The sequence below is a fragment of the Calonectris borealis genome, chromosome Z (assembly GCF_964195595.1).
Source record: "Calonectris borealis chromosome Z, bCalBor7.hap1.2, whole genome shotgun sequence".
In the NCBI taxonomy this organism is placed as follows: Eukaryota; Metazoa; Chordata; class Aves; order Procellariiformes; family Procellariidae; genus Calonectris; species Calonectris borealis.
In genome coordinates, this window is record NC_134352.1 from 83,075,700 (window position 1) to 83,102,650 (window position 26,951).

The 26,951-nt window shown below is 41.4% G+C and overlaps 1 protein-coding gene across 2 annotated transcripts in view; it reads right to left on the minus strand.

Moving 5' to 3' along the window:
- Window positions 1-9,037: 9,037 nt before the first annotated feature.
- The window catches only part of LOC142075432 (alpha-2,8-sialyltransferase 8E), a 42,367-nt gene continuing 24,453 nt past the window's right edge, over window positions 9,038-26,951 (minus strand). For both annotated transcript variants that reach the window (XM_075136748.1, XM_075136747.1), the window contains 6 exons: window positions 24,121-24,213; window positions 21,577-21,663; window positions 18,274-18,418; window positions 15,893-16,005; window positions 11,587-11,679; window positions 9,038-10,613 (listed from right to left, as the gene is read on the minus strand). In XM_075136748.1, the coding sequence (XP_074992849.1) occupies window positions 10,145-10,613; window positions 11,587-11,679; window positions 15,893-16,005; window positions 18,274-18,418; window positions 21,577-21,663; window positions 24,121-24,213 (1,000 nt within the window). In that variant the 3' untranslated portion in view covers window positions 9,038-10,144. The remainder of the gene's footprint in view (window positions 10,614-11,586; window positions 11,680-15,892; window positions 16,006-18,273; window positions 18,419-21,576; window positions 21,664-24,120; window positions 24,214-26,951) is intronic.

Below are 26,951 nucleotides of genomic sequence, written 5' to 3' on the forward strand. Positions count from 1 at the left end.
AAACATTCTCAGTACACAGTACTTCACGAAACACCTATACGGGAAGTCAAAAATGCCATTAATCTTTTCAAGTGAAAGGGACACATATTCCATATTTATCATCCCGCACCACATGCTCACGGAAACATCCGAAGAGCACGGCATTAGGGACTCAAACATTTTTATTTTATCGCCTGATGGCATTTGCATTGAGCAGCAAAGATGGCAAATTATTTGCAAAACTATCAGACTCCCTCGGTGCCTCAGCACTTCTCAAGGGAAATAACGTGCTTAGAAACACGGATGTTACCAAGATTAACTTCCACTGCCCAAAAGGCATTTGCCTGCCTGACCTGACTGCAGCCCACACTTTTATCAAATGCCGCTAAGTAAAAAGGCATTTTGATGAAAACGCTCCCGTGAAGCTCCAGGCACCAGCTCAGATGCCTCGATGGAATTTCATTCACCTTGTCTGGGAAAAGGATGAACTTCATTTTCCAAAAACTGACTCTAAGTCCAGCAAGGCAGAAAGACTGCTAAAACTGACAGTGTGACAGTCCTGGCTGTTAGTGCAGCTGACAAGATCTATCCCTTGCAAAAATAAACAAAAGATGCCCTGTGAAAGGGAAACAATGGATTTGAGTCCTTTTTTCTTTCCAAAGATGCAAGGAAGCCCAGGGAAAGCTTATTTTTGTTGATGACTTTTATCATTCTCTATCAGACCAGTTAAACCCGGCCTGGCAGCAAACCTTGCATCTGGGAGATCCTTCATATATCAGCAAGTCTGGAGGTCTCAAAAGGCAGCACCGAATCACAGGAACCGGGACGGACAGGGGTCCAAGAGCCCCTTGTCCTTCCCCTGCAGGACCAGCTACCCCAACAGCAAGGACCTCCATACAACCTGATTTCTGACCCACTGGTGACAGAGAATTCAGTGGCTCCCCAGGAAACATTTTCCAGTGCCAAACCCTTGTTATCCTTCTGGTAAGTCCCTGCCAGGTGCTGCCAGAGGAAGAGGGGTTGCAGGCAAGGGATGGAGCGGGCAAAGAGGTCTCCATGGGCCCCAAGGTGCTGGAGGATGCAGGTGGAGAGGGGTGAGCGCCTGGAGGGATGCTGTCAGCAAGGAGGGAGGACATTAGTGCCACGGTGGTTTTCTACAGCTTTGGACAGAAAAGAGCAGGCGAGGTTTTCTGGACTTCCAATTTCACCTCCAGGAGTTGTAATGAAAAAACAAAGCTGGTGATGATGAGCTGAAATAACTGCCCGTTGAATTTGCAGGTTTGTGAAATGATATCCGACACATCCAAAGAGGAAAAGACGGTGCCGGTGTACTGGGTAAAATTGTGGGCTTAGGTGATAAGAATAATTTGAGCGTGTTGGGGGATGCGTACATCATTTATTCAAAAGCAGAGCAAGAAAAGGATTATTTTGTTAAATATTTCAGAGTTCTGTTTTGCATCTCTGCCTTTCAACCTACAGATGACTACTTAGGGCTATCACTGTTGCTATCGAACACGTAGTGAGACACCCTCCCGTAGCATTTCTGTTCATTCAGTGGTAGGATTTGAGGTCCGTATTGTTGTCTCTGAGGTCTACATAGCCATCTATTTTCTACGCCCCCACCTTCAACAAAATCCTCACGCTCCCAACTCTTGGTTAAGACCTGAACTTGCTAACTCAATAGTTTTCAAGTGTAGAAAAAAATTAGTGGGGTCTGAGTTTCTACACATAGGAAGCTTTGGCATTGACACCCTTGAAACCAGGGTGTCTTCTCCACCTGAAAAGGTGCCCAGGAGTTATACACACTTAATGGAGTATTCTCCCTCTCTGTGATGGATGAGAGCTTCTTTATGGATTTAAATGGTTTATTCCTCTAGTCAGACCCACTGGGATGGCTTAGAGATGACTGAAGCGTTAAAGCAAGAAAACAACTAAGTGATAAAAATTACCTGACAGCTAGCACTTCACCGCCCAGGAGTAGATTCTGCTTAGCAGTGCTCATCACAGCTCTAGAGCTTTTTTGGAAAAAAAAGAAAAAAAAAAAAAAGATAAATAGAGATTCATAAAGGTTTTCTTCCAAGAGGTGATGCCTGTGATGCCTGTGGTGGAAGAAGGGAGGTCAGTATCTCCCCTGGCTCCACCTAGCAGGTCCCACAACCCAAAGACATCTTGCTGGGTGCCCTTGGGAGAAAGGAGCAGCTCACAAAAGCAAAAGGAGTCACTTTGTCACAGAAGCACAGAGCTAAAATCTTGACAGTTGGTACCACACAGCATTGCTGAGGCCAAAAATAGGCACTGGCAATACCCGTTTGAGGGAATAGCAGCAGAAGGGCCATTTATTACATTCCTTATTTCTTCCACTCTTTCCCTAAGTATCCACTCCAGGGCACTGTCAGAGACAGACTGTGGTGAAACATCTCTGTAATTCACTACGGCTTTTTATCCAGACTTTCTCAGAGGAAAGGCTGGAAACGCCACGAAGGAAAATGACGGATGCTGCAGTCTTTAGGAAATGAACCATTCTTTGATTGCTTGCTCAGCTGAGCAATTTGCAGTGTGATAGACAGCAATTATATCATCCAGTGTCAATTTGTCTATTCATTTTTCCCTCTCCACATGTTTCCTCTTCTTGATTGAATAATCACAAACAATAATCACAAGCAGCTGGGGGAAGGAAGTACATCCATCAGTTTTAATGTCAGCAAGAATGAGAACTGATTCCTCTAGCACTCACCACAGCTCTGCATCTTCAAAGTCATTTACGTTTTCCTTATACCAATGCTATTATCAAGATCGTATTATTTCTATTACCTACTCCTATTTCAGTTTATAATCTAGGAACAACAGAATGCCACAGGAAAATACCCAATTTCAAAAAATATATGGTTGTTTCATCTGCTATTCTGTATTCCCACAAATATTTCTACATTTATGTTTTAATTCTCCTGATGCTGAGAATATTGATGGAAGTGTAAGCTTGTAAGACTGCGGCTAGGTAAGATAGACCAGACCCGAGGAAGGTGAGTTTATGTAAAGGGTGAGGAGAGTAAGAGGCAGAACTGTTAGGAAGGTGTAAGTAGGCAAAACCCATGGATTGCAGAGGCTTTTCAAACTTGTCTGCATACAGACTGCTACTTCCAGTAATAAATTACCTTATTGTGCCCAAATATATTGTAGTCTACAATCCGGAATGTAACATTGAACGTCCAGTGATAAATTCTCAATTTATATCATCATATAGCCCTATATATACTTTTACATATCTGTATACATAGATGATGTTATATCATCATATAATTCTACAGTGGTATTCTCTAGTTATACGAACCAATTTCTATCAGCTGAGCTTCCAACTCTCTCTGTTCAGAGACACAGAACAGCAGAAAATACAAAATGAGTTTGAAGGCACAAAAAGTGGCCCAAAGATTGCCTTTCCCATAAAACTGTTAAAGTGGTTTATTCAGTAGAATTAAATCATCTTGCAAACACAGTGACACAGACCAAAAAAATACCCTGATTACTGTTTTAGTTATGGCTTACATCAATTGATAGGCTTTCTATTACAACCATAATACAGCTACAGAAACAATAAGCAAAAATTACAGGGTGGAAGGTTGAAAAAAGAAACGTGAGTCAATGGACACGAGGGATTAACATCAGCATGAAGCTACCATGACTCCGCTTGGATTTCTCCACCCCCACCATCACCGCCTTACAGAAATAACGAACATGAAACAAGGTTTATTTTTGTAATAGCCCAAGCTCCCCTAGCGTGAAGACACACAGTTTTGCTCCAATATTTCCAAACTAAGCATTTGTTTTCCACCAAGTGAAAACGGGGAACATATTCAACAGGCAGCAGCTGTTCAATACAATTTATATGGGCTGAACGCAGAGGTTTGATCAGGGACCTCACGGTTGACAATAAGGAGGACCCAGAAATGAAGCAAAATTCCCCATGTCCTGTCCCAGACGGAGCAGGGACAGGCAGTTTTCCTCGCCTCTAAAGGGACAGGCTCTAGTGTCACACATAAGTGTGTATCACTTGGACAACACAGGGTTAACAAACAGGGATTAATTCGATTCTGCTTGCTCCCCACTACTAAAACGGGTATAACCGGAGTCTTCATAAGCCGTATGGAGCATTGGAGATACTTCAGTGTCTTGGTCCATCAGACAGTTTCGGGTAGAACAGACATTTCAAGAACTGGCCAACACAGTATCTGATTTTGCTGGCTTAATTTGTCACCATTTTACACGCTAACACATCTTAGAGTGGTTAGTACAGTTAAAAACGTACATCAACTTACCCAAAGATCAAACACCGAGAACATTTATGGCTTCTAAAAGGAAAGTCAGACATGTCGGTAACATATTTACAGCTTTCAATCCTTGAAGCGCTGAGGCAGATTTGTCTTTCTTTAAGTTTCCCACTATGGCCCAGTCCCACATTTCTGATGTTTCTCAGATGCTCAGGGCTTCGGGGAGCGTTGGAGATGCTGGGACTCAAGCTCTCTCACTCTAACGCCTAGCGTACATTTGGATTTCCCTTAAGTTTATTTTAAAAAGCACTTAAGTACAATTGCTTGTTGATTTTGAATACCATGCAAACAACACAGGGATGCCCAGCAGCCTCACCCACGTTAGACAGGATGATAAGAAGACATAAAATAGTCTGGGAGGGTTTTTTGGGAGATGCAGGTTATTGGCTTGACTTACAAGCATTGGACCCAACGTTTTTTTCTATTGAAGCCAAATATGAACGTTGTGCTGGCTTCAAAGGGAATGGGCTGAATCCTGCCTTGAACACATTCGTATCACTGATGAATTCCACGCTGGTATTTTAAAGCAAGCAGAAAAACACCTCTTTTCTCGAGGCATGTGATTCGCATACATACAGTTAGGTCCAGAGGGTTCATTTGTGATTTGACAGGGCGATTTACACTACCACGATGAAATGCTTTGCATAGATGAGTTTGAAAAGATGAAAAGTGCCAAAATCTGGAAGGGAGAGCGACAGTCACAACATTTCTGCTTCCAGATAAGTTTGTTATTTATGCACACCATTAAAAACACAGTATTGCTACTGCACCGTATCTACAATATTTTAAAAAATGTATCTGAAATCAAGTGAGTAAGAAACAAGAGGCTGCTCTTCCTGCCCATGATCGGGGCCTGTTTCTGGAGGCTTGCTCTGAAGTACATCAAACTTTCCACAGACTTCACTGGATTTTGGGAAAGGCCCTAAGCATAAACACCGACTCCTTTATTCCTAAAACCTCAGCTCACTCCAGTATTTCCCAGGGAATTTGGCCCTTAGGGATTGTGGAATTTTGCTATGTTTCCTTCTTCATATACGTGTAAAAGCTCCAAAGTCCTCTGCATGCTCGGATACAAGCAAGATGGGGGAAAGGACCATTTCAGAGGTCTCCATTTTCACTACCCAAGCTTGCGCTCTCTACAATCAGAGCTTTGCTGACAAGCCACCAGGCCTCAGAAGATTAAAAAGGACAGGTTCCCTCTCGCTCCACGTCTCAGTGTTTTATCCACTCCGCTTTCCCTTGCACGCAAACCAGAGGTTGCTCCTTCCTGCCATGTAAAGCCGAGCACGGGCAGTCCGCCCACGTAGCTGCGTCACCACCACTGTTTTTGCCTTCAAGGTCTGAGCAACATTTCTACTGATTCACCGAACCCCCACGGAGTGGACTATTCTTAGAGCTGATTTCCTTCCGTCTACTACATCTACCCATCCCGAGTGAACATCACCTTTAATTTATCATCAGTCGAGCCTGCATGGGGACAGCTTTTGTCAGGGACTAGGGGAGCTACTCCTGGCCGTTGCAAGCTGTGAAACTTCGTCTATCGTCATTATCATGTTACTCCACAGTGGTAAAGGCTCTGGACCAGACTGATGGTTGCAATCTCCCATATTCCCTTTACATCGCTTTTCCAGGCCATCATGGACCTACTCGCCATGGTGCCTCTCCTCCTCGAGATCACAGCAGGAGGAGCTGCCACGGCATGGCTCTCCCTTTGCAATTCATGAGCTGGCTTGACAACTCCATTGCAATCACAGAAATTATGCTAAAATATTATAATGGCCTTATCACCATTTAATCCATTCTGTCCAACAGCAAAGTTGGATTTCATAAATCAAAAGCAAGCGGCTAAATTATTCTGACTAAATACTTCCTTCCCTTTGACGAAAGCACTGGCAGATTGATAAGCCTCCTCTGTTGACCTGCCAATACAGGAGAAGCAGTCCTAGTTATGTTTTTCCGACTGAATTTGCATTGCCAGTGTATGCAGATCTCAGGAACTTCTTAAGAGATTCTCCTAAATAATATGAGGAGCCAGTGATTAAACCATAATATTATAATTTTGTCTCTCCCTGTCTCAGATTTCATATCCTCAGCAACAGAGCTGGGATTACAGCCGGAGCTCAGGATGTGGCACCAGACAGCTGACAGCGTTTCTTGTTGGAGAGATCAGATTTTTGTATCGAGGGATTTCTCCGGGGCCTGCAGCCTTTTCTGTGGGAGAGCGTGACATGCTATGCACACCCTTTACTTGCCCTAACAGTGTGCAGCAAACACACCCGGCTTCCTGACAGTCACTTCTTATCACTCAGGTATCCCATTGTTCAAAGAAGGTTAAGATTGGATATTTGGAGCTTTGACCGCATGGGAGAAGGGAAAACAAAATAGCCTCAAACTCAGACAAATTCTTGATGTCAAAAGAATATTTTCTTATGCTCGGTACACAAAAGAATGATGGCAGAAAACAAGCAGGGTCCTTCTTTCTGCAACAGCCCTTCTTTTTGTCCATTTAAGCAGGACGGGCAGAAGCTCAGGCTGGTCAATGCTGGCTCACCCACCCCACAGTGTCATTGCACAGGTAGTGACCCCCGCGTAGCTAAAATCTCCTGGGCAGTATTTATTTGCTACCCACGGAGAACAGAGCAGCAGGTAGGGTCCATCCTCAGACCTTGCTCCTGCAAGCTCTCACCACGCCATTTCCACCCGGCCCCACCGACGCTGTGGTACGGCAGCAGGAATCTGATTTTCCAGCGCCCAGTGCAAGGTAAGGAAGCCAAAAAATATCTGAAAGCTTCTGCATATGGCATTTCTGACAAACGCTGTAGTTTTTCAATCATTTTTTGAGCAACACCTGAAAAATGAATCAGAAAGTAAACACGCTGCAACATGCATTTCATCTCAAGGACTATTTTATATATATTTCTTTAAGTATCTTTCTGGCTTGCAAATCACTCCTTCTATCTATCTATACACCTATGTACACCTTCACAGACATGTCTGGGCTTGTTTCTGCGGTCTCTACACAAATAAAATACCCATCCACTTGAATGGGAGCTCTTTTCAGATAAATGTGGCAAAATTGGGCCTTTGGTGCATATGTGCAAGTATCCTGCACACACATTTTAAAATCATTAAAAAAATATAGTAGCTATAGATTTATAACTGATCAAAATCTAAACACAGTAAAACTGCACTTATTACAGTATAGCCTACGTGAATTTACATTGCTCACTTATATGAAGCAAACAAAGGAAAGGAAATGTCTGTGACCCTGTAACTACAGGTTAACTGTAATTACAGTTTTGCTTATCCTTTTGGCTGTCTAAAAAGTCCAAAAGGATTTTTGCAACTAAAAAGAGGGATTTGCACCATTTCTTTCCAACATATGGATGCTTCTCAAGTGCTTTCCCATCTTTTTTTAAGTATCTTTCGCAACATATCAGACTCCTTTCAGTTGCTTTTGTTCACTTCAATCACGATAGTAAAGAAAAATCCCTTACTAAAGAAGGTAACCTTAGCAAAGCAGCAGCAGCAAAGCAATACTGAAGTCACTACTAGTCCCATACTCGGTCAGAATAAGGAGTAAGGGCTCTAGGTACAGCTTCAGCATCATTACTGTTATCATAAAGCTTAATGCACAGCAAGATGGCCAACCCACCGGGTCACATTGCTCTCTAAATAGCACTTTCATTACAGCACTTCATTATCAAAGCCCTTTGCACATAAATTTACAAAACACAGCAAAGACAAAGATCTCTTTTGCATATTAAATCAAGGAAACCATTTCATCTACAAGTTCATTCTTAGCGTGCTGCATATTTCACAGCTAGCCGATACGAGGTGGTGCTCACTAACACACGGTATAACTCTAAGACCAAAAGCACGACACCACAAATATATAAAGCTTAAGCACAGGTCCTTCACCTACCCCTGGCTGGTATTTCCCAAGTGAGCTCTGACACCTTTATCAAGGATATGGGTTGCTTTTAAAGTAATCAGACCTCTGGAGTCTAGTGTAAAGTTAAGGAAATACACTCTCACATACCATCCAGGTCACTGCGGGTTAGTAGGGACTTTTGAAATGGTGACCATCGTGCTTCACTTGCTTTTTGATCATTTTATCTGAAGCATGAGCAACTTTCACAGCTCTCAGCAGAGCACAGAGGCTTTTAAAAGAAGCTTCGTGCATTCATGCATTACAAAATTAAAATCCAAGTCCAGATTTGGATTTAAACCCTCTCCCCCCCAAAAAAACCCCAGTATCCCTCATACAAAACTAGCACTTTAAACTCCAAATCCTTGATCAAATATCGTGTAACCTAAGTAAGACAAGACAAGGCACTGGACAACAGCCCAAGTGCTTCAGACTAAGAACTTATACGAGGAAACTCTGTTCATTTAACTATGCCAGCACAGCTGAAATGGCAAACCTCACCCTCCTGTGTACGCAGTCACACCAGTATAAAAGGGCATATACCAGCAGCCTACTACACCACGGTTCAGCAGCCAAAATAAACTCCAGCAATATGTGGCATCTTTTCTGCATCAGGATTTTGCCAATATAACTGTATCAGGTGAAAAATTAAGCTTGGCATAATTGACAGAGTTACATTGGTAACTTTTTAAAGAATACACCAGCCCTTTTACTATCCTAATTACATTCTCATCACACAAAAATGCCGTGTTAAGACATCTGACATCTTGAGGTGCATAAGTTTAAAATAAGCATCATAATCCAAGCCACAAAGTATCTTCACTGTATTTTAACTTCATTTCCTGCCAGTACTTATCACAGATACCTGACAGTATTTAACTCGACCTGCACAACAGTGAATCAACATTCAGACACTCTTACAAAGTCTTTAATAAAAATCAAAGCAAAAATGCCTTTTTCTATCTTATGCTGTGATATTTGAACCAAAACATCAACTCAGAAAATATAACTACGTAATCTCCTTGCTATTCAGCCCGAGAAAAGCTTGCAGAAGTGTGAAGGAGCATGTTTCTTCAATACGGACTCCAATCTGAAGCTGAGATGGTCACTGTAGGAGGAAGTACATACATTGCTCATGCGTTAGCTAGAAGGAGAAAGCATTACAGACTATGAGAAAGAAAACATGATCAGCAGAGGAGACCAGAAATGTAAGACACAAGAAGGAAGAAGAAAGAAGCTCTAAAACAATTGCACACCATGATCAACACAGTTACCTGTTGCTGTGAATGGGAGTTTAACATTCTCTTCTATCCTGGCTGAAAAATTTCCTAAAGTGATCTTGTTTATTCCTATCACATCTATCTGCTATTTTTCACCAATACTTTGTAACATTACAGAACAAAGACCTCAAGTTATATACTTCCCCTTAAAACTATAATGCTAAAGAGTATTTTCAAAAGCCCAAATGCCAGAGAACAGTGCTTTCAATAAAATCTGGCAATGCCCAAGGTACTCGATTCAGAAACCTATGTAAAGTCATACAGTCTCTGCTGAAATTCTCCACCACTGCTTTTCCTCAAAAGTTTGGTGCTTTTATTCATAGTGAAATGATAACTATATTAATGTGCTCTGTTTATCGCTAAACCTATTGGAAATGTGCTTCTTATCTGACTTGCTTTCCAGGGCAGTGTATACCCTGGGTCAGAGGAGTTTTGCTTCTCCCACACTGTTACGGACCCAACTCTGCTAGCAGGAAAGATGCTGGTGTCCTAGATCTTATGGGATGCAATGCCTTGAGGAAATTTATATCAAACAATTATTGCATAATCTCAGGGTGTAATAAAACCTCCTACACCACACACAGGCATCGAGTTCCTGTTACACTTTTGCGTCAGAGGAAGAAGTGTCCTTGTCAACAGCAGCTACAGGTCCCTGTATGAACCCGCAGGATCCCCTTGCTGTGCATGTGGAGGAAGTTGAAGATTTCTGAGGGCATAGCATGAAAACCAGGGCGAGGTTTCACATTGTCATAGTAGTGGTGAGTTATAAAAATCCCTGAGGGGTTCATGGGGAAGGCCCAAAAGCCAAAAAGGTGGACCTCTTCGCAGAGCTCCAGGGCAGCAGTCACCAGGATCAGTCCAGTGCTAATACGCTTGGCCCGCACCCCTTGGCCGAGCCAGTAGCGTGAGACGTTGATGAGATACTGGGGATGAAAGTAATAAACAGCTTGCTGAGATTCAAAATCATCCAGGACGTATTTGACCCGGATTGAGACATCCGTGTTGCGAGTGTTGTAGAAAGCTGGCAGCAGCACGGAAGCGTTCTCGTAGACCTGGAGCACGTTGTAGAAGGGTTTCCTCCATTTTTCCAGCTTATGAAATCTAAATGGAAAAGGACGCGAGTAATGGTCAGACCAGCGCAGACCCAGTCTGGACCCAGCAGACAAGAAAACTCAATGGGCTTTTACTGAAACATTTCTGATACAGACATAATTGAAAGGGGAATATATTTACATTTGTAGCTAAAGTGTCAACATGAAATGTAGGGCAAAAATGCAGGGGATAAAAAAATTTTCTCTCCTCTGCTGGCAATACATTCAATAAACAGCGGACAAACTTTGTAGACATTCCTGATCATGTCTCACTTCTCATTTTATTATGAGAAGTATGTAATTTTTCTAAGGTTTGGTTAGCTGTATAGTGCACTATGTAGTACAGAACTGTATAAAAACTGGCAAATAGCAAAGTAGAGCAAAAACATTTCTAAAATGACATTTTAATAACATTCAAAAGAAATCCACAATGCAAGCAAATGATTTTATGTTGCTCAAGAAAAGAAACACATTCCCCCAGCAAGAAAGGAAAGCAGGAATTAGCCCCATGGTCCCAAACCTGACAGCAAGGTGGCATTAAGGTATTAACAAATTTAAAATTAAAGTTACTCCTGGCTACAAAGTTTAACTGGCATTTTTTAAAAAACATATGACAATGTGTGCTACTTTATTTAAGTATTTAGGGTGGGAATCAGTTGCTTCCACCCTAATGTGTCCAAACATTTGCCTGGGGCTTGCCAGCACGGTACAGGACTTCCAGGGGAAGGATGGCTCTGCTGTTATAATTCTAGCTCATCAGCTTCCCAATTTCTGTCACTAATGTGCAGGTCTAAGTGTTTAACACATTTCTATAAGTTGTAACTGATTCCATATACTGAATAACTTCAATTCAGAATGAAATGTATGATTCATAGTGTCAGTTTAAAGTAATATTGGGAAAAAATTCTCTGTAACAGTTAGAATTAAGTGAAAAGTAGATTTGGAAAAGCAATAGAGAAGAAAATACAAAACCCAGAAATGACCTCTCAGTAATTATACTGGGATTGACAGTCACGACATCCGTCTTTACCCCAACGTCCGTGAAGTATTTCTCAGATATAGGAGGCAAATTGCATCTATAAAGGAAAGAAATTAGTAAGAAAGTTAAAAAAATTCCTTGCACCTTTTCAGGACTAGAACGCAGAATTGATTTAAGCATTTCTTCCAAGCAACAAATCTAGAAACAGATTGAGAATTTAAAATTGTATCAAAACATGTTGATGCCCAAACTGTGCATTAAAGTAACAAGTTCTTAGGGGCTGTATGAAGACCTCTCTTCTTCCCCGAGTCTGTGAGAGATGACCCCTTTTTGCAGATGTAGCCAATGCTCACTCATTTTGCTTCCTTAATAGCAGTTCAGCTATTTACTTTGGCAGTTTAGAACGAGAAATGGGATGAAGCCCCAAGGACAATCAGCCTATAAAATCAAATATTTCCTCAGCAAGAGCTGTGTTCAATAATTAATAGATAAACTATATCTATAACATCGCCTTTAACATGCTTTGGTTTATACCCAAGAGAATTTAGGGGAAATGCTCCACAAGAGACAAATCAGTCCAGTCCTAATTAATCCAAAACTATCTGCTTCCCTTCCTTTTCCCTTTATAAGTATCTCCCAGCGCAGTGTAAGAGCAGCAATTCTGACCACGGATTCACCAAAGGATGTCAAAGCTATTAGGAGCAAACTTGTAAAGATTTGCAAACCTTGACTTTGCCCAGCCTCCACTCACCTTGGCCTTGACCTAGATTCATCATCGCAAAAAATTTAGAGCATCCCTCAAGAGATGCTGAAGTAACTGAAACACTCACACATACACACAAGCTATCACACAAGCTTCGCTTCCATAGGAAACCCAGCTAAAAAAAAGCTTCAGCGTGCATTATAAGAGGCAACATAAGTGGCCTTGCAACTGGTTTTACACTCGGTTTAAGCTAGCGTTAGATATTTGCTAACATTTTGAAAATTTTTTGAAGTGATCTACAAGCTACAATAAAAGCCATCACTGTTAAGGTCCCCACATCTCAAAAATTCTGCTGTGCCTAATTCCCAAACATCTCCATATTTTTGAAGATCAGGGCTGAAAAGGAGAAAACTGTTAAGGTGTTTAGGGTAAGTGATGCTCAGTGTTTTCACAATACTACAGTTCATCATAATTTCTCAGTCACAGGGAGAGGGCGAGTGAGGGAGCAGAGGAACGCACAAAAATCCTCCGAAGTCCTTCTCAGACCCAGGAGGTTCACACCTACGTCCCAGAGAGTCCCTCTTTATCAGGTCAGAGAATTTTTTTTAGCCACCTCATCGTTCTCATAGGCAATGTTATTTCCAGCACTTTTCTCTGCTAGGTCATGCAACGTCCTTCTGAAGTCCTCTAGCATCCTCAGTTCCACCTAGCACTGGGCACTGTGCTCATTACATTATATCTGAAAAAGGTTTTCAAATATTCAGCTTCAATATTTTCAAACAGTAAACTCCCACCAGGATTAAGAAAGAACGAATTTGTTGAAAGTGATAATTCCTTATAAAAACTTTACAATCTGCATAAGCTGTAGTTTTGTCATAGGACTCCAAAAATCCATCACTGCAAAGAGACTAGTCCCATCTATAAATGCACCCAATGTTTCATCACAGATCTCCACTTCGGCCAGTAGATGGAGATAGACAATAACAACTAGTAAGTGCAATTCATGTGTGTGCATTTTATATATTCTATTGTAATATAATTAATTCCTATCAGAATTTATTTCATAGAAAAATCTTGGTTGCATCCTGCTGGCCACAAGCTTCCTGACAATAAAAGATTTTCCCAGGTGTCCTGAAGGTATCACTGAATGTTAGCAGTGCTCCATAGGCAGTTTTTGAGCTATTTTAAAGAATTGTTTTGTTGGTGACCAAGATGGTGATTCCTGGCAGTTTGGTGAACTGGTGTCAGACTGGAAAGTCCATGTGTTCAGACCCGACCTTAAACACAAGCTTTACTTTAAAATTGATGTCAGCAGACCTTAAGCTCTTAAACACTAGCATGTCTTTGTGCATAATGCTGGTCCCATGTGTTTCAGAGGTGGTGAACCAGGGATTTTTTTGCACAAGTACTGATGTACTTATTCATATTTCAGTTCAACTTAAGCCTCTACTTAATTACTGGTACCAAAAGCAATTTCTACGTTTTGTACTGATATGATCTGCTCTTTATATGCAGTTGTGGTACAGTTCAAGAAAGACCAACAGTGGTAAAGAGGGACCTCCACTGAAAGTTCTTATACACAAATGATGACATTTGCTGCCCATATTTCCACTTCCACTCAACAGTTTGTCACCTCCATGTGTAACATGTACCTTTCATTTCAACCATACTGATAGCTGTGATCCAGCACAATAGAAGGGAATCTACAATAACTATTTAATGTATATAGGGTACACTAGGCTTTTAAGAAGCAAACTACGTGAAGCCTGGACTGTTTCACAGATTAAAATAAGGCAATAGTTTTCTATAAAACAGGCATAAGAGGCAGACACAAGGGGTCTGAATATAATCAATAGCGAAGGCAGGACTGGTAAAATTTTATTTCTCATTTGATGCCAAATTAAATTAAGAATGCAATGAGCCAAAATCTGACCTAATTTTTGCTGTTATTTAATCAGAGAAATTCATTGATTTATGCACAGTTATTCTAAACTGACAGGAACATACCTAAGATCAGAAAATAGGCCAATAGAACTAAAAAGATTTTTCTTTCCTCAGAACGTGTCATGAATCTCTGAGCTAGCTGTCATATGCCATGACCCGGGAAAAGAGCTTAACAGGATTTAGAGAGGGATTAGTCATGCATATGAATAATTGTGGTGCGTTGACACTGGCTGGACGCCAGAGGCCCACCAAAGCCACTCTGTCACTCCCCCTTCTAAGCTGGACAGGGGAGAGAAAATACGACGAAAGGCTCATGGGCAAGATAAGGGCAGGGAGATCACTCAGCAATTAGCATCACGGGCAAAACAGACTCGACTTGGGAAAAATTAATTTAATTTATTACCAATCAAATCAGAGTAGAATAATGAGAAATAAAAACTTAATCCTAAAACACCTTCTCCCCACTCCTCCCTTCTTTCCAGGCTCAACTTCACTCCCGAATTCTCTACCTCCTCCCTCCCAGCGGCACAGGAGGATGGGGAATGGGGGTTGCGGTCAGTTCATCACACGTTGTCTCTGCCACTCTTTCCTCCTCAGGGGAGGACTCCTCACACTCTTCCACTGCTCTAGCGTGGGGTCCCTCCCAACGGGAGACAGTCCTCCATGAACTTCTCCAACACGAGTCCTTCCCACAGGCTGCAGTTCTTCACGAACTGCTCCAGTGTGGGTCCCTTCCACAGGGTGCAATCCTTCAGGAATGGACTGCTCCAGCGTGGGTCCCCGGTGGGGTCACAGGTCCTGCCAGCAAACCTGCTCCAGCTTGGCCTTGGCCAGCGGCAGGTCCGTCTTGGAGCCGGTGGCATTGGCTCTATCAGACACTGGGGAAGCTTCTAGCAGCTTCTCACAGAAGCCACCCCTGTAGCCCCCTTGCTACCAAAACCTTGCCACGCAAACCCAATACAATAATAAAAAGATCTTTCCCATATATATTAAGGATGATGAAAGTGCTGCTAAACTCGGTTACCCAGGGATGCAAGCTGCGGGACATCCCAGTCTATGCAAAACCTGGATAACTCCACATATGGTGGGGAGCACAATATGAAGACACTCAACCTTCAAAGTTATTCAGGTATCTCTGCACACCCTGGAGTCTACAGTACTGATCAATGTAACTCGTATTATCCAGCACTTGAGCCCCGCACCACTTCAGAAACACACCTCTGAGGCACGTGAGCTGCACAGCGTAGAGCTGTTAACATCTGGCCAAGCTGCTTGTCACACGACAGAGGTTGTACTTCAGGTTTAGAACTGCCCCAGAAAATTATGGCCACATTCACAAGACACTGCTCCTGGGCTAATGTCCACGGAACGATAAATCCACAATCTGAGTAACAGGGGATATCCTGAATGAGGACATCAAACTTTGTCAGTAAGTCAATGATTAACCACATGGAGTTAGGGAGAAGTAATTCCTCAAAGCATAATTTTAAAATAAATATTATACAGTGAGGTGGTTTTTTTGAAACATCGCTTTTTGTGCAAGAAGCAGGCTTAATATGGCCAGTTTGGCAAATCCCATGTTTCCATGTGAGAAAGAATAGCTTTATAATCCTTTACTTGTCATTAAAACAGGCAAAAAGAAAAATGGTGCTGTGGTGATTACCGAAACACGAAGTCTGCACTGTCAATTTCCCGGCCACATCTGCTGTTCTTCAGAATTCCTCCGTTCCCAACCACCGCGCATTTCTTAAACTGGGAGCGGTGGTACGGCATATCCTGCAACATCACAGCAAGGAAACAGTTAAATATCCCGAAACATGGAGGCAACAAGTCTCTTTTTTACTTTTTCCTTTTTTCTGTGCAGCTGCATCTTGCTGCAGATGCACTAATCATAGGAAGTTGACACTGGTTCTGGCCTGCAATATTCCCATGGTGTGCATAAACGGATGGGAATGTTTTCTGTGCAGTTAGAGATGCTATGGACAACTAACTCAGAGACAAAAAAAACAATAACCTGGTTTTGTCCAAACTTAATAATGGAGGAAGTCAGTTTAGAAACTTGCTTTCCCTTCTGATTTCCACATGAGGGCATGAACCATAAAATTAGTGAAGCCCAGGTGTTGCCTTCTGAGCTGCCTGCAAACTGCTCGCTCTTCAGGCTCTGATGTCCTGCTTTTGAGAAGTCTGCACACATAGTCCTGGAGCAGCTAGTAAAGCCCAGGAAATCTCTCTAAATCAGACAGCACGTTACAGCTATTTATCAGAACCTAACCCAAGTTTTAGTGCTTGCTACCACTAATTGTATTAATAGCATTAAAGATTATTAATTATGACTTGTACTACCAGGAGTGCCTAGAGCCTTTGGTCAGGAACATTTTTGGACTCGTGTAGGACACATCTTTCTGCAATCTTCGGGCAAAATTCTGTCTTCATATGCAGACATGCAGCTGCTGCCGAAGCAGGAGAGAGTGAAAATCTCATCTCTGAGAACAGAATTGGGCCATTAGAGTGAGAAGTGACACAGAACTGAGCCGCTCTACACCTTATGAATATGTAGAGATGTGCTTATATAAGCATGAGAGCGCTCGTTTTGGTACATACATATTTTATCAATAATGTCATACAGCAAACTACAGAGAGATGCGATAGTGGCATGACATTTCTAGGTGATTATTCCCAGGATCTTTCCATAGCATTCATAAGCCATGAGGCAAAAGGGTATGCAATTACACCTGTTTCAGAAAAGCAGCAGCTGTCTAACACAGAGGCATTATAGAGTTGTCTGTGCTTTATGCAGTGACTTCTTAACACAAAATGCCTCGGCAGTCCTGAAAGGGAGATCAGAAGCCAGGTCTCCATACTCAGCACAAGGCTTTTGCCCTTAAAGTCTTGCTCCCGTGCTTTCAGCCCTTTATCTCCTACATTTGCCATGCTGCAGCCTTGCTCCTAGGTGGAGGGTGGCTTTGGCCACATAGGTGTGAATCCCAAGGGCACTTTGGCATGGGATAGAGCCGGCAAAGCATCCTCAAGGCACACCTGGATAAATACCACAGCAGCTATAGGACACTTCTAGCAAAAGCGTAGGCGTCTAGTCTTTCATGCATTCATCTGCACAATCAGGCAGGGTTTTTTGAGGATAATACTCCTGGACTTAGATGTACCCATCCTTTGCACGTCTCCAAATGCCAACGTGCTTTCCTGGATCTGAGCCTTTCCCCTGCTCTGCCCCAGTTCCCCATGTGCACATTTAGATAACAGCACTACCCTAGCTCTTAGTAGTGCTCAGAAAGCAAAAGGATTAAAAGTGGTTAGACCCCGAAGGACAACATTAACGACAGAAATCTAAGTACTTAACTTGAATATTTTTCTGACTTTCTGAAAGGGATAAATTTCAGTTATCCCCTCCAAATATGCCTTTTCAAATTCATGAGGTGTGCCCCATGATAAATCAGTAGTCACATAAGCCCATTTCTGCATATCAGTCACTACGTGCAATGGGAATTGCCCACTGGTTATAACTGTGAATGACCCTCAGGTCAAAGATTATTTGCTGAAAAGGTTTTGAATAATCATTATGATGAATATATTTAAAAATTGTGCGGCCTTTTCACAGATAAGCTGCAAACAGAAATAAGTATAAAAATAGTTAGTCACTGTGAATATGAATTATAAAATAATCATGCCCCTAAATAAGCAGACGTACCCCAAATGTTGGATTTATTGTATGTGAGTATTGTACTTTTAAAAAGTTCTGATCAGTAAGTGCCTTTTTTATTCAGTTATTTCATTAGCTACTTTGCTGCTACATCAGTAATATTCTGCAGGAAAATATATATATATTTCACACTAGAGCAGATGACCACTAGAAAACATCTAGGATAATCAGCTAAAATATCATATAAAAAATTAAAATTTTCAAAGTATATGCAATGAAGTTTGTAGAAATGTTAAACAGCCAACTGCTAAATGCTTGGCTATAGGGTACCATCTAATGCAGCAAGTAGAGTGAAATTGATTCTGCAAATGGACAGAGGCATGACGCACCTTTGGAAACATTTTGAAGATTTCTTGGTTGATATGGAAGATTCCACTAGTATCCACTTCATATTTCAGTTTAGTTCCCAAGGGAGTATTTTTCTGAGTGGTGAACAGAAAGGCAGGGGCATTGCAACACCTCGACAAAGTAGACCTGTAAAACGAAAAAGAGAGAAATAAGATCAAGGAGCTGATAGCGTGCTTTAGGATTTGCAATTACTACTACTCCTAACAAGGCATTTTTCATCAAAAAGAAACTTTTTAGCTGTAGGAGGGGTAAAATAGTGGTTTGCTGAATTTTCCTTTAGAAAATTTCAGATTCAGTGAGAATTTCCTTGATTGAGGAACTTACGATAAAAAAAAAAAAACAAACAGAAGAAATGAGATCCCTGTACCTGTCTCTCCTAGGCTGCAGGAAATACATATGCAAATTCTGCCCTGCTCCAGACCCCAAAGCTGAGTTTCTACCCCCAATATCCTGCGGAAACCATCCTAATCAATTAGTCCCTCTCTGCTTTAGGGGTCTTCCACTTTTTGTAAATTATTTACTCATGACTGGGCAGGAAATGCAGGGGTTAAAGTATTCATCTCGGGATGTGGAAGCTTGGCAGGGCAGGGATTTAAACGCAGCGATACCTAAAGACACCACCCCACTTACCAAATTACTGTGGAGCATGGCACACTTTGATTACAAAAAAACTTTTAAAGCTCTTAGTTTTAACTTTGACCTTTCATATCCGTATCAGGAGGATGATGTGGCCCCGACAGATGGGTGTCAGACAGACTGGTCATGGCTACAACTCCAAAATCTCAGACAGATGGCCAAAATCTTCTTTGTCACTGGGACAAAATGGCAGGTATTCCAATGCAAACAAGAACAGTTTTGAAATCTCAAAAATGGGATTCACGGCATGAGAGAAAAAACATTCAGCTCTGATCCCCTTACCATAAGTTTCATAAGAAATTTAAATAGGAAAAGCAGCTTTCCAAATAGGAGTCCATCTCTTAGCTCCCATCGTTCCCTGAATGCTTTTCTCCTTTTACTGGTGGAACTGAAAACCCTGACTTCAGCTTACTCTTACTCCAGAGCTGGTTTGTTTCTCAGTCAATGCATCTTACACCTTTAATGAAAAATACATGTCATGGCAAATGCACAAACATGAAGACAAAGCCAAATGGCTCTCAAATAACCTAGATTAAATACCTTGCCTCTTGGGTATGTGGCCTCATTATGACTTGGAGGAATAAGCCAGTCTTCTTTATGGGCTTTATTACAAGCACCGGAAAGCAAATACAGAATTATGCAAACATTTCAGTGATGTCCAATTACTATTATATACTTGACTCATGCAGAATGACACAATATGATGATCAGATCAAGGTAGCAATTAAGACTGAATGAGTCAATTAATAATTTCTAATAATTAAATCATTAAATAATTAAAGCAGGTAGTGGGATTGAATTGTGATATTTGAGATATGAAAAAACTCTTCATTAGTTCTGCATTAAGGAATTGAAATCTTTAATCTAATGTCCAACAGGTTTTCCAGAGGCACGTTCCTTAATGTAAATGTCTGATATCTGATGGAGGAAGACTGTCAAGGAAATTGTTTTCCTTAGTCTCCAGATAAAAAAGCTAGTGTGATTTTTGTGCTTCCTCCTTCCCTGCTGCTTAAGTAGTTACCATTTAACTTTTGCTGGATTCTCCTCATCTCACCTGATGGTCCAGAACTGGCAAAGTTCAAAAGCCCACAACTCAGTGTTGTTAGACAACCACCTTTTAGCCTCCTACTAGTCTACCTCCAAACTCAGAGACTTTGGTCTGCTTTTAAGGGACTACAGCTTCCCCACACATTCACACACTGAAGTCTCTGTCCCATAAGACAAAAATGAAACAGACTTTGAACTTTTTTTTCCTCACTAGCACGATTATTGTTCCTGGAACCAGCTAACAAAGGTTAGGTTACATCTAGGTGCCAGTGGGAGTTTCTTAAGCAGTGATATATCAGTCAGGCAGGTATAGCCAGTGACGGAAGCCTTTCATCTCTTCTTTCTCTCAATGCATTGCCTAGGATGGAGAGGGGTTCTTTGCTTAATGTGCTGGTGTTGGTGGCCTGAGAGAGAGTGATGGTCCTCCTGATGGTCTTTAGATAGTCCTTTCTCTTTGCTCCCACCTCTGGGCTGGCCTCCATACTTCAATGTGCTCCTTGCACTCTGGGCACAATCATTAGTTCTCTTACTCCAAGCAGTCTTTAAGATAATAGGCTTTAATCCTGAATGGCTCTTGTCTTCAAAATGGGCTCTGATAATTGCCCATCAAGTAATTTCCAGAAAAAATATACTAAAAAAAATCTAAAAAAACTTACGTGTGGAACTCATGTAAAAACTGCAATGAGCCTGGGACTAATAATTAGTTATTTTTAAAGATGTTAATGACTAACTCAGCACATGCATTCTCACATTCTCTCATTAACTCGTGACAGCTATTTCCTGGAATCATGCAAGAGAATTTGGGAGAAAGTTGTGCGGCCTTATTCTAAGCAACAGCTCTGAATCATGCCAGTGACTTACAGACTTAACCAGACTATATTCCACCTACTCTGAAATAATGTGGTTTCTCTAGACCTACTCAAATATGGCCCTTGAATACACCAATATACAACATTCAAATATTGTTTTGGCTTCATCCTACTATTGCCTTCACAAGACCAATTTCAAAAGCTGTATCTTAAAAGGACCATGGAGGACCTTCAGCAAAGAGGAATTCACATGAAGAAAGACAGAGAACTACAGAAACAAACTGCAGAGGTCTCCGAAGACCAGAAAAAATATCTAGATAGTCAGGGAGTAACAGCTGAGAAGCCATTAAAAAAATGGAATTGATAAACAAGGTCTGGCAGTACCTAATACACCACAGGAAAAAATCCAGTTTAAGTATTTTGTAGGTCAAATTTGCAGTGTCACCGATGATATTACCATTTTACACCAACAGAGTTAGGTTGATGTATTAGGTGCAGCCATTAAGTCTTGGCTTCATCCTCACATCTGCCTGAATCATACCTGGCAAAGTCTTTCTCATACCAAATTCCCCTCCTTTCCTGGGAAGACTGTCCCACATGCCAGAAGAGCTCTCTTTCACTCTTTTTAAAGTAGAAAAAAGTCCATATTTATTCAAAAGGATGGTACTCCAACAGTGACAGTGTTATAGTGCTTACTCTTGCTATCCGTATGAAAGTTTGTTCTCTCTACAGGAAGCTAAACTCAAACTAAAGTAAATCTTACTCAGTCTCATTAATGTGGACCATTCTTACTTGAATAAATTAGCTTCTGTGACATTCATCTCCCATTTGCACATCTGTAGGCTCTTCCATCTGTCAAACAATTCAGTTTGTTTCACCCTAAAAGATAAAAGAAAAGAAAATAAAAATCACTTTTTTACAAGGGCTTCATTTCCTAAACCAGCTGCAGCCAGGGTACCATGTAGTAGGCTTTTGATAGGGCAAACCAGTCAGTCTATCCAGTGCCAAATTTATCATTTTTATTTCTTTTTCTGTCCAGACATAGCAACTCTAAGCCATATACTGATGGAGCTTTTCGGACGTTTGGGACTGATTTTCATTTCCTGATAGGCATTCTCCATTTCTTCAGGTAAAAATTGCAATATCAAGCAAGAAGGATCTACCTGTACCAAAGTCCGTCCACAGTCTGCTGGGAAGCTAATGAGTGTCTGGTAACTACAGCGGCTTTGGGGGGAAAAGTTGCACCTAGCAGAAGGGCCCAGCAGAGGGGGTATTGGAAAAGAGGATACTTCAGATAATTTGGCCAACTACCGTTATATTTGGGTGAGGTTATCTTAATCCGTGAGATCCTACACAACTGTTGGTAAATCCATTTTATAAACTGCAATAGCACACGTGTAAGGATAAGCATCTGAGACGGTAAGAGGACATGAAAAGTTCTTTACGTAAGGATCTCTCTCTCCTTCTCTGTTAGTAAATATACTTTTAGTTATATCAAAAAACGATACCCCTACTTCCACTAGGCTGATACAGGATGACACATTTTTGGTGATATCATTCCAACCACTTCTACCTTAGAGTTCATACATATTCTTCTGTATTTGGACAACAGAGATAACAAAGGCCTTGCAAATATCTAGAGCTAGGGAGCAATGTCATAACCTGGCTGGGAAATTTTGAAGTCTGAGATTTCTTCAAGTCTGATAGGTCTTAATGAGTTTTCTTAAGGCTTGAGGGCTTTGAATGTTTGAATAAAGCGAAGACTTTTAAGATAATTATATATTTAAAGTGAGTAGAACTTAGGATTTTCCAGGCTGTGGAAGCTACAGGAAGGAATTAGGTCATATTGTACTTTCTGTAGCCCACCAAAGCACATTAACTTGGAAATCTTCCATTACCGTAAGGGCTGACTTACTTAGGAAATGTAGCACATTAGAAGAAAGCACATCAGAAGAACACAGCATAGTAAAAGAGCTTAATGTCAAATGGCATCTATCGTAAAAGTAAGGCTAACTCTATCCAGCTGAGCAGGAGTCCACTACCTTCCATGTGCCATTGACTAAGATGAAGAGAAATGAGTAATTCTCTGTACCATCTGATACGTATGCAGAAAAGCTATTCAAAACTCCCCATCTTCAGCATAACGTTGGCAGAAGTGTCACATTCTCACCCCTTCTATTTATTTTTAAGCACTGCAAGTCAGCAAGCAGTGCAAAGTTGTTACTCGTGTATCCTTCATCCAGTATAAAATACAGAAGGCAAGGACATAACCTACATTTTTCTGTGCACAATCAGTGCTCAAAATTCATGCAGACCTGGAGCAACAAATCGTATTTGCTGTAGCCCTGATTGCTTAATGCTATGCGCTTGTATAGCTGCACTTTCAATTGAGATTCTCTGTGCACTTTACAGACCTTAATAAGCCTTGTGGATTGTTGGTAAGATTACTAAACCACTGGTTTTAGATATAGTAAGGGACTAGGCATAATCTAAGCACCTAAATTCAGTGCAATGCTGAAAATGCTAAAGGGCAACACAAAAATACCCTGCTTTGCTCTGTCCAATGAGCTCCATTGGCAACCTCACTTTTTTGCCTGATTCTGCCTGATTTTGCCTCTATGGCTTCATGGATGCATCTCATTTAACTCATTAGTTTTCTGACGTACATATAGGACCGCAAAAGACAAAATATAGATATTTTATTATTTCTCAGAATCGCATTTTCCTACTTCTTGGTGAGTGTTATTAACTTGTGAAACTCACTGCTGCAGGAAATTGTGGAGGTCAAAAATACAAACGGACTCAGAAAAGATCTAAACAAATTAACAGAGAGGTCTATTGTCCACTCTGACTACTGTAGTCTAGTCACCACCTACCACTCAGCAAATCCCCACGCCAGTATGTGTTATCAGGAAGAGCTAACCTTTTTCCTTCATTTCTTAGCCTTCACTGCTGGCCACTGTCAATGACAGAGCCTTAGGACAGATGGACACTTGCTATGAGTCAGTCTGGCTGTTCTTACTCTTCAATTACCCTCAGCAGAGGACCTGGAATATAATATTACAAATAATATTACACTGTATTTCATTCTAAACAGTGACACTGGGCCTGATCAAAATGCCTCAATGTATGTAAAATGCCTCCAGTTTTTTCAAATGGACCTCAGGTCAAATTCAAATGTGACTACTTGTACATATAAGACAACCTCAGGAATCCCTGATGAGATCCCTGTTGATGGGATCTCTTAAGCCTTGCATCTTTGACAATCTTATTGGAAGTTATCATTTTCATCCAGCCTGAGAAGTAACTTTCTAGCAAACATTCATTCATACTTACATAGACAAAACCTTCACTTCGATGATGTCCTGCCGTAATTCCAGGCATTTTGTAGAATTGTATTCCAAAGGCCCTTCATAAAACTCAAAATACCTGAAGAAGGAAAAGAAAAAAGATTATAAATAAGCCTTAGACTGGAATACTTGTCTTACACATCAACGGAAATTTGCTTAAAGTTTGTCATTTATGACTTCTGCCTAACTTGAGACTACATTGTCTGGCCCATACGCAGGTTATTACTTCGAAGGAAAACACAGATGTCATTGCTGATTGTAGAACAGCCACCCATGTCCAGATTGTCCATCTCGACAAGAGTTCATCTATTTTGTAGGCACCAGCAAGGACCAGCTACCTTTTCCAGCAGTCAGCACGTAGCAGCTGCCACTGAAAGTCAGGGGAAAAGCAGTGATCACTTAAGGAACATTGTTACCATCCTTTGGGCATCTGAATGTGCTCAGAGTTTAAAAATCAGTTCCTTAAATTTTGCTTTTAGGTGGAACACAAATTGCTGGAGATGACCTGGAGGAATAGGTATTACGACCAAGGCTAGAGCAAGTTATTTTGATGTATCCTTTAAAATCTCAGAATTCATGAGGCTGTAACTCCAAACTATCTTTTGAATTTTCAATATGAAAGAAAAAGACAAGATTCCTAGAAGAGCTTTATTTAAACCATCATTGGAAATGTAATATTTTGGGTTTGTGTCATTTTAAAATAACATCAAAATTCATGTTTGACCTGAATGTCTGTTCAGGTCTGAACATATAAGCCTTAAGTAGGAAAGCCTTGTTAGTTTCCTTAGCAGTTCATGTTTATAGTTAATAACAGAATTCTGGGGGATCCAAACTTTATCTGTTCTGGAGAAGTGCTAGGCGTTCACCTCCCAGGGAAACTGTAGGAAGGGAGCGTGTCCAGAAAACAACACCTCCAGGTATCTCCAACATGGCCTCCAAAGGCCAGAAGCATCTAAAACCAAACAGCTTCTGAATTTTGCCTTGTAAGTACATCCAGAAATCAATTTGATAAAGCAGGGAAGAGAGGAACCTATAGAAGGGAGAAAGGGACGCCAGTATGTGACTGGAAAAAGCCCAAGACCTTCCCAAAGCAATCTGCTACCAACTGGGAACGTTTCTATCCTGTCAAATGCTGCTTTAGGATGTGTCTCCTTCACCTCTTCCTGAGGTTCTCACCACCTCAGCTTTGCCAAATCCCAAACCAATCATTTCTGTGACCCAGTGAGAGGCACAAATCTTGAGACTGAAAGGAAGAAGGCCATGCCTAGAAGGTGGCAGGAGAACATCATAAATTCCTAATAAAGAAGTAAACTGATTACTGTTAGAAAAAAAACAATAGCTCAGCAATCTTTAAAAAATGTGACTATTTGGAAATGTGTTTGCATAGTCTTCAAGGCAACAAATACATTTTTATGAGTTTTGTAGAGGAAATTATATACTTAAAGCACTCCATAATCAGTGACAAATCTGGGAAAAGACTTCCTCAGCCTCCAGAAGGGAGATGAAGCTCATGTAACATGAACCTTCATCTGGTCTCTCACCAAAAGGCTTGGGCTCTTCTTCTAACTCAATTGTTCACCTGGACATTCAGCCTTTACCAAAGAGCAGCTGAAATCCATTGCACTGGCACATCTCCTGCGTGCTTGGCTTGTTGAACTGGAGCTGAGCAACTTGTGTATTTTGAAAGCTGCTCCAACTGAAATTGGATTAAGAGCTCACCTGGTTGCACCAGGCCAAAGCCCCGTGTGGAGGTACTCCAGATAAATTTCCAAAACTAAACTGAAATTTCTCTCTGTGAAGCCAACACCATAGGACTTCTTGCTGGTCACAGAATTTTACAGGAGTGAAGGAGTCCCCTCTGGCTACCAGTCCAGACAACTTTTTCATCCTCCTGCAATACCCATTTTTCTTACTGTATTTTGCAGTATCCATTCTTTACTTTGGTTCTTTGAGTCAGACAAGACTGGGACCCTGAATGCGCATGTTCTACACAATAGCTAGAGGCAGGTACACATCCCCACGCAACACTCAGCACGTTACACACCACTCCTACCTCTTTGCGTGTAAGGGGCATAGAGATGGTTATCAGCCTCATCCTCACCTTTCACCTAACACTGGATTTCAGTACCTTGTATATGCCTCAGGACGGATAAGAATGGCAAAAATCTAGATTAACATGTATTTTTATCTTTTCTGCGCACTTCTGGCTCTGCTGCTAAGTTAGAGAACTGCAGCTCAGATGTCAAACAGCACATGTTATCACGTGGGAATGCCGCAGCAGGGAAAAGCTGCCTTCAGCCCGTGGCACTGGAGACAAAGATGTCATTTTATGAAACAGATGAAATTTCCTGAGTCCCAGAGATTCCCTTTGATCATTCCCTGTTTACCCAATCCACAAACCAAAAACAGAAATAAAAAATGAAGGAGGCAGAAGGGTAAGGAGGAAAGGATTAGGTAAAAAATAAACCGCTTCTGGATCTGAAAGGAAATCCATGAGGCAGCATTGCATTTGTAGGAGAGTTATTCCATTAGCCTACAGCTTTGAAAAGTACAGGACTGTCCTGCAAGTCTCTAACTCTCACAATAGCTCCAGCTTTTCCAGCAGAGTCACTGGGAGTGTCAAATTCACCATTTGGCACCTTGTGGAAGTGCAGAGGAAGGACCCGTGAAACAGGCTGGATGACACACTGCCGATGGGACACGTGCCTCCTGCGGCAAAGGCAGGGGACACCGACGGCGGTGTCACTTCTGCACCGAGTGGGGAGAAGATGCTACTGGCCACGGGGTGAGCTTGACTGAAACTAACTCAGTGTGCCT